This window comes from Chiloscyllium plagiosum, chromosome 34, assembly GCF_004010195.1.
Source record: "Chiloscyllium plagiosum isolate BGI_BamShark_2017 chromosome 34, ASM401019v2, whole genome shotgun sequence".
NCBI classification, from domain to species: domain Eukaryota; kingdom Metazoa; phylum Chordata; class Chondrichthyes; order Orectolobiformes; family Hemiscylliidae; genus Chiloscyllium; species Chiloscyllium plagiosum.
This window is the reverse complement of record NC_057743.1, coordinates 20,723,715-20,732,011: the sequence shown is the minus strand read 5'-3', so window position 1 is coordinate 20,732,011 and position 8,297 is coordinate 20,723,715. Positions and strand designations below refer to the sequence as shown.

Below are 8,297 nucleotides of genomic sequence, written 5' to 3'. Positions count from 1 at the left end.
GCACCGGAGGGGGGCTATGACTCCAGTCCATTGGAGAGGGGGCTGTCTCTCCAGTCCATTGAGGGGAGGAGAGGGGGGTTGTGTCCCCAGTCCATTGGGGCGGGGAGCAGCTTGCTGTGCATGGGAGGGGTCACTTTCTAACTCTCTGTCTGTCTCTCCAGTCCATGGGGGGAGAGGCTGTCTGTCGTCTCGAGGAGGGGGCTTCTCTCTCTCGCTCCAGTCCATGGGGAGGTGGGCGTTCGAGTCCTTTCTCCTGCTCACAGGGCGGGGGGATGGAGGAGCTAATGGGAGGCAGGTGCTGTCTCCCTGGGGTCCTGTTTCACTCAGCGGGCTGCCCTAGAGCTGTACCAGAGGTCTGAGGCGGCTCCCTTGTCTGGATTTCACTGACGGTCCGGTCTAGGGCAGGGCTGGCTAGTTCTGGATCGGGGTTGGTTGGGGGGCTGGGAGGAACGGACCCCATCACTGGGTGGTCTCTAAATGCGCCCCTAGACCATCGGTGTGTTCAGCGGGTTACCCTGGAATTCCTGGTCAGTGTGCTCCAACTCGAAGAGCTGCAGTGAATCCTCTCCGGTGGCCTCCATCTCCTTCTCCCCGGCCCCTTGCTGGTCCTTGCTGGCTGCCTGGAGGGTGTGTTCGTTCACCTGGATCACCGACTCGCCCGAACCCGTCTCTGGGGCCAGACCCAAACGGGGGCCACTGTTGGAGTTTCTCATGGACAAGGAGACGACACTCGGTCGCCGCTCCCACCAGCGGCGGCAACAGGGCAAATACTTGGCCATGGCCCGCTTGAAATCCCGCATGAAGAGAGGGTAGATGATAGGGTTCATTGTACTGTTACAGTAACCGAGCCAGGTCAGGACATCAAAGAGAAGAGCAGGGATACACTCACACACCGCCTGGAGGCAAGACAAACACGGATCAGAGACAAAACGAAGCTCCCAGCTCCAGTCCTGACACAAAAACAGAAATAGCTGAACTCCAAACGTTAACACTACTTCTGTCCCCACAGATGCTGCCAGACCTACTGAGTTTCTCCAGCCCTTTCAGTTTTTTTCATTCTGACTCCCTTAGTTTCAGTTCTTAGTTTCAATTTAGCTCCAGCCACTGTCAGGGGAACTGGGAAATTCCTGCACAATCCTAACACTGCAGCCCCGAGTCCACCTGCAAGAATGAAAATGGACAGACTTCCACCAATTACACACATAAAATCTGGCGATAGGAATGAGCTGTTCATTCATAGTCTGCCTTGTGTCTGTTGGGAGTTCAACGGTATTTTTCAAGCACAAAGACAGAAGCTTCGCCCGGAGGCCCACTGAAAATGTTCCCTAGTAGGGTGACGAAACGTTTGGAAATGAACCTCCCAGCTCAGCGAACAAACCTACATCCAAAACAAAGACAGAAATTGCTGGGGAGACTCAACTCCGTTCTGAAGGAGGGTGACTGAATTTTAAAGGTTAACTCTGCTTTCTCTCCACAGATGCTGCCAAAGCTGCCGAGTTTCTCCAGCAATTTCTGCTTTTGTTTCCAATTTCCGGCCTCCGCAATTCTTCGGTTTTTTTGTTTGGAGAGAGACTGATTTGCGAAGTTGGGGGTTGCTAGAATTTGAGGCTGTTCGAAAAACCTTTCCAGAATATTCGTGGATCTTTGCTGCAAGGAAGCTGGGACCCAGGAATCCTGTTTTGGGATTTCGGGGAGAAATTACTGTCTGCTTTCACGACTTGACATATCGTTTTGTAAAGTCTTGAGACCCGCTCTGCATCCATGACGGCTTTTGTACCGCGGTGGCAGTGTCCCTGCCTCTGAGCCAGGAGCTGCGGGTTCAAGTCCCGTTATAACAGGTTGATTTAAAATACATCTGCCGATTGTCTCTGGGCCACACCCCGCTTTGGTGTCAGGGGACGCTGGCGACCAAGCAGTGATGGCTTTGTAAGTGAGAGAGAGACAGACAGATGTAGAGCAAGAGGGGGCCAAGTGTGCTCTCAACATAATAGCAGACTGAAAGTAAAACTCACAAGGTGCGAGACAGAAACACAGCGAGATTGGCATTTGCCAAACAGGGAACTGTGACAGTCAATGCCAAGGAATGGCATTATTCCCATTTGTGATGCCAGTTCTGTCTAAATGTATCCCAGTGCGTGAATGTAAAATTTACGATTGGCTTACCATCAGCCAACCCTCCCACAGCCTTTAGTTAATGAGTCAGCCGAGTTTCTTATTGAGAACCCTGAATGAATTTGGCCAACTTACCTTCTCACCCCCTGGCTGGTGGTGCACTCTGGACCAGCAACCATCTTACTGCTGGGTGAGATATTCTTAAGCAACCGGTCCAGATGTGCTTGGACACACTTATGAACGTGAAATCGGACTTCTTGTCTCAGAGGTAGGGACACTACCCCTGCACCAAAAGAGACCCTAAACCAGACATTTAGTTTGCAACTAACCACATGGAAAGTAGCATTCTTCAAGATCAACCTTAGGGTCTGGGTTACTGTCGGTCTAGTTGATGTAATGCCAGAGCGTTCCCCTCTGACCAAGTCCTAGCGAAGGGTTATGGGATGGAGAGAACTGGATGCTAAGCAGATAAGGAGAGAACAACTTTGCAAGGAAGGTTCCCGTTTCGGTTACCGAGATGGAGAGGGATTCCAGCCGCTCACCTGCGTTACATTGGCCACAAAGAACGGCAGCCATGCCACAAAGAACATTCCCAGTAAGACCCCCAGGGTCAGGCTCGCCTTTAGAGCCCTCTTACTGTGTTTGGTGGTGAATTTTCTGCTGTCGCTGGTTCTGGCTGATGGATTCTGAGTTCCCCGGGGCTGGAAATGAGAACAGTGACAGAGTCTGAGCGAGAAATACTTTAGACATGGTTATTGCTGAAGGCAAATCATAGTCAGGTTTCAATACGTGAAACATTGTCTACTCTATACAAATCTCCAATCAAAGCAGGATTAACATTTCAAATTAATTTCGGAATTTCGCAGATACAGCAAAAGAAAACAGATTTTTCAAGCACGTTTCGCACAATTAATGTGTGGGGGAATGGTCAGATCTGATTGTGGCAACAACTGGGAAACATCTGCCCAAATCCAGAGTGACCGGGACTGACATTGGCCAGAGCACTGAGGGTGACCTATGCTGAGAGAAAGCCGGTGCCGAAGCGGATCCTGATCCCGCTCCCAGTCCGCGCTGGGCGAGCTGCAGCTACCGGGATCTGTCGCTGTCCGAGGTGCTGAACCTCAAACCCAGTCTCTGCGGGCTAGCGCTACTGGGCAGACCCGAACTCCTGACGGCTGTTGTCTGAATGCCGTTACAGTTTGTGAGAACAACACTAACCCCATCTCCAACCCCACCCCCCCCCACACCCCCACCACGAATGGCCGCTTCTGGGATCAGCTGCTGGTTGTGGAAGCAACTGGATTCCCAGGAAACCTGCTGGAAGACGGGAACTGATGGAGATCCCAAACAATCATCTCCTTCCAAGAAAGTCTGTGGCTTCCTGTCAAAGAGCTGGGAGCTCTGTCGGAAGCGATCAAACCCAACCTGGAGAGGTGCCCCACACTCTGTGGCTTATTGCCGGGACCGCGGAGTGGACAAAGAGGCGGCTTTACCTGCGCTGGCTCATCAGAGGTGGTCGCCACATTAGTGGTGAGGGAAGCCACTTGCACCGCTTGCCTCTTGGCCGCCAGCAGGATCCGGCAGTAGGTGAAGGAGATGGCAACCGAAGGCAGGAAGAAGGTGAGGGACGAGGCGATGAGAGCGTAGGGCAGGCTGACCAGGAGGCGACACTGAGCCGCCTCCTCCCGCAGCTCTAGCGTGGAGTTGAGCGCCTGGGCATCAAAGTCCATCTCATGCCAACCCATCTCGATGGGCAGGAACGAAGCCAAGGCGGCCAGGGTCCAGGTGGTGAAAATGAGGACGAGGGCTCGGCAAGAGGTCATCCGTAGTTTGTATTTGAGAGGGGAGATGATGAGGAAGTATCTGTCCAGGCTGATCACACACAGGTTCAGGATGGAAGCACTACAACACATCACATCAAAGGAGTACCAGACCGAGCACAGCTCACCCTCCAGCACCCATCTCCCGTACAGTTCGTTCAACATAGCCGGAGGCATCACAACCAACCCCACCATCAAGTCAGACATGAAAAGGGAGACCAGGAAATAATTGGAAGTGTTGCGGAGAGAGCGCTGTGTGAAGATAAGGAGGATGAGGAGAGAGTTGCCCGCTGTGGTCAGGATGATGATAAGACAGAGACAGGCGGCGATCCACTGCCTGCCCTCGGGAGCCGCCTGCTCCTCCAGCCCGGGGCTCTTCCCCTCGGCCATGCGGAAAGGTGACCGGAGACTCTGAGGACCACAGCAGTAGCAGCCTGAGCAGCTGTCCTGGCCATCGGGCAAGAGGGCGAGGTAACATGCAACACTTCCAGCTGCCAAGGATGGCACATAAAGCTGCACAGCGTGTCCGCTTTCCAATGGCAACTGCGGGCTCCGAAACCCGGAGACTGGAGAAAAGTAATGGTTGACACACACACACACACACACACACACAAAACACAAGACGCCGGGGGTCTGAGCAGCGATGAACAGAAGCGATTCTATTTGGCTGCAATTCACAAATCCTTTGTCATTGTTTCAATTCCAATCCAACTACCTCAAGGCTTGAACTTGACATTGAGCATCTGATCTGTTAGAGAGAGAGAGAGCAACAGCCTTGACTGTTAGAGAGACATTCATTGGCCAAGATTGTCTTAAATAAGCAGCACCCCAAACTCGTTCACTCCGAGTCTCAGGAGAGAAAGTGGCGGTGGCAGGAATTGGCTCACAAGTACATGTATTTTTGTACAATCTTGGACTTCAGTGACACAACCATCTTCAGATATTCATTAATAATCCCCACCTAATTAAACAATCAGGAATGAAAATGAGTTTGTGACATTATCCCACTGAGACTCTGAGGGAGCGAAGTCCCAAATAATGGTCATCAAGGTCAAGAGGTGAGACCAATTCACCCTCTATCCCAGGACAACTCCACAACTAATTAATAAAAAGTCTAACACAGCAATTTAAATTAACCCAGCGGACAACGGAATCCCGTTTTCTCTACTTGTCTGCTTCTAGGCTGTTCTCTGAGAAAAAAAGATTAGCTAGTAAATGTGCAGCTGGTATATCGGACTCTGCACTTGTCCAGTCCTGAGATTGGCCTATACTGAGAGTGACCAGTCCTGAGAGTGGCCTGTACTGGGACTGACCAGTCCTGAGAGTTGCCTGTACTGACAGTGAACAGACCTGAGAGTGGCCAGTCCTGAGAGTGGCCTGTACTGAGAGTGACCAGTCCTGAGGGTTGCCTGTATTGACAGTGAACAGTCCTGAGAGTGACCAGTCCTGAGAGTGGCCTGTACTGAGAGTGACCAGTCTGAGAGTTGCCTGTACTGACAGTGAACAGACCTGAGAGTGACCAGTCCTGAGAGTGGCCTGTATTGAGAGTGACCAGTCCTGAGAGTTGCCTGTACTGACAGTGAACAGTCCTGAGAGTGACCAGTCCTGCGAGCGGTCGGTCCTGAGAGTGGCCTGTACTGAGACTGACTGGGGATGAGAATGATGAACATGAAGCTAGTTTTCGACTGAACTTTCAGATAAAAAGTGCCGCAAATTCAGCAAAATGTTCACCCTCCCCGCGAGTGAACTCAGCTCCCCAATTTCATCCAGTAAGCTATCCTCTCCTGTCCTCCCTCTGGATTTGGCTGTTCGGTTTGTGAAGCACATCAGCATGCACTTGAGAGATTTAACTCTCAAGGAACGGACTCAGTGAAGAACTCTGACATGGGAGGAGAATAGGAATGAGGGGAATGTCACTCTCTGTGACACACTAGCAGAGAGAATTTATGATCCATTTAATTGGATCTCATCCTCTCCCTTTTCCCCTCTCACTCCTTCCCTGAGGAGGGATTCATGTCAGGGGCAGTGATACCAACCTCCATCCAGTAGTTCACTGAAGACTTCATTGCCAGTGTTCAAACAGTAAGCGTCAGGAGCTTTCAACTTTAGCAGAATCAGAGGATTGGTTTACTCTTCCTCCAAGTAACTCCCTCCCATAAGGGGACTGAGATAGATGTTGCCTATCAGCTGCCCCTGCCAAATTCCATTCTCCCCTTTGCCCAGAAAGCTAGGCTGCACCCAAGGTGCCATCTTGTAATTGCAACAAACCCCTTTTTTTCTCGTTTCTCTCAGATCACAGTTCATGTATTTCCAATCTCAATTTATCCATGGGTCCCTCCACCTGCTTTCTCAAATCCAATTCCCACTAAACTAGTGATAACTTAATCTCTAACCACCATCCCTGCCCCCCCCCACACACACACACACCCATGCAAACTCCTTCTCTAAACCATTTCCTCTCCTCAAGTCCTGTCCCCTTCCCCAAACACTGGATGTTGGACAATTGTTTTCCCATACCAGGGTGAATATCTGGAATACATTGCTGGCTGCTGTGATAGGTGTTCTCTTTGTTTGTCTTCAAGAGGGATGTTTGACAACTCCAGCCTGGAGACAGGATTTACCATGGAGAAAGAATCCCTGTATAGGCAACACCTCATCCATCAGAATATGCTTCACTTCCTAGCCAAACATTGACATCTATCTGACATTGTGGAAAATTGTCCAGGTATGTCCTCTCCAGAAAAAAGCAGGATAAATTGGATCTGGCTGTTTATCACCCCATTAGTCTACTTTCAATCATCAATAAAATTATAGAAGGTGCTGTAGACAATGAAACAAGTGGTAATTGTACAGTGACAAACTATTTACTGAAACTCAGTTAGGTTCTGCTTTAGACCCTGTTACAGCTTGGTACAAAATGGGCTATATAGCTCAACCCCAGAGGGGAAGAATAACTATTCTTAACATCGAGGCAGCATTTGGCTGAGTTATGCATTAAGGAGCCCATCAAATTGAAATCAGTGAAATCTTCGCGTCTTAGAGTCACAACAACCACAAAGGATGATGGTTGTGGTTGTTGGAGGCCAATCATCTCGTGCCAGGACTTCAGTGACACAACCATCTTCAGATATTCATTAATAATCCCCACCTAATTAAACAATCAGCAGTGGGGCTGTTTACTAATGGTTGTACAATGTTCAGAACTTATTCCCAACTCCTCAGCTATTGAAGCAGTCCATGCCTGCAGGCAGCTGGTCCCAGACAATAATCAGGCTTGAAGGTAAAAGCAAAGTACTGCACAAGCTGGAAAACTGAAATAAAACCAGAAAGTGGTGGAGAACCTCAACAGGTATGGCAACATCTTCTTCAGAACTATTTTACATGAATGTAAGTAGGAAAGACAAACAAGAGAGGAAAAATATAGTCCCGATAGGAAGAAATAAGTTCAGGGGGCAGGGTCAATCTGAGATTATGAGTTTGGCAGGGCAGTCCTGTTTGTGTATTCTGGAGGGAGGTAGATTTGGAGGGCAGCATGGTAGCACAATGGTTAACTCTGCCACAGTACTGCACTAGGGACCCAGGTTCAGTTCCAGCCTTGGTGACTATGTGAAGTTTGTATTTTCTCCCTGTGTCTGCATGAATTTTGCCAGCGCTCCAGTTTCCTCCCACAGTTCAAAGATGTACAGGCTAGATGAATTAGCCATGGTAATGTGGGATTATGGAGATAGGGTGAGAGATTCTAGCTGAGATGCTGTTGGGGGGTGGGGTGGGCGTTGGTCCAGATTCAATGGGCTGAATGGCCTCTATCTGCACTGTAGGGATTCTATGATTCTAGATTTTTGCAAGGTTTGTGAAGGTTTGTAGCTCAGGTTGAGGTTTAGGGTGTAGGTTTGCTCGCTGAGCTGTAGGTTTGATATCCAGACGTTTCATTACCTGGCTAGGTAACATCATCAGTGGCGACCTCCAAGTGAAGCGAATCTGTTGTCTCCTGCTTTCTATTTATATGTTTGTCCTGGATGGGGTTCCTGGGGTTTGTGGTGATGTCATTTCCTGTTCGTTTTCTGAGGGGTTGATAGATGGTATCTAGATCTATGTGTTTGTATATGGCGTTGTGGTTGGAGTGCCAGGCCTCTAGGAATTCTCTGGCATGTCTTTGCTTAGCCTGTCCCAGGATAGATGTGTTGTCTTAGTAGTCTGGCTGTCATTTCTGAAACTTCTTTGATGTATGGTAAGGTGGTTAGGGTTTTAGTAGCCAGACTACTAAGACCCCTCAGAATCCTAGTAGCACACAAACCCACCAACACTCTCAAACAAAAACTAACAAACTTAAAAGACCCAGTACAACCCATGGACAAAACCAACGTC

The 8,297-nt window shown here is 49.6% G+C and overlaps 1 protein-coding gene across 1 annotated transcript; it reads right to left on the bottom strand.

Annotated features, from left to right (window-relative positions):
* Positions 1 to 14: 14 nt before the first annotated feature.
* On the bottom strand, positions 15 to 4,667 carry htr6 (5-hydroxytryptamine (serotonin) receptor 6). Its single transcript, XM_043675789.1, has 3 exons — positions 3,606 to 4,667; positions 2,655 to 2,813; positions 15 to 896 (listed from the first exon to the last, which is right to left on the bottom strand). The coding sequence occupies exons 1-3, from the start codon at positions 4,320 to 4,322 to the stop codon at positions 486 to 488; spliced, it is 1,287 nt and encodes a 428-aa protein (XP_043531724.1). The 5' UTR covers positions 4,323 to 4,667; the 3' UTR covers positions 15 to 485.
* Between the last annotated feature and the right edge of the window lie 3,630 nt (positions 4,668 to 8,297).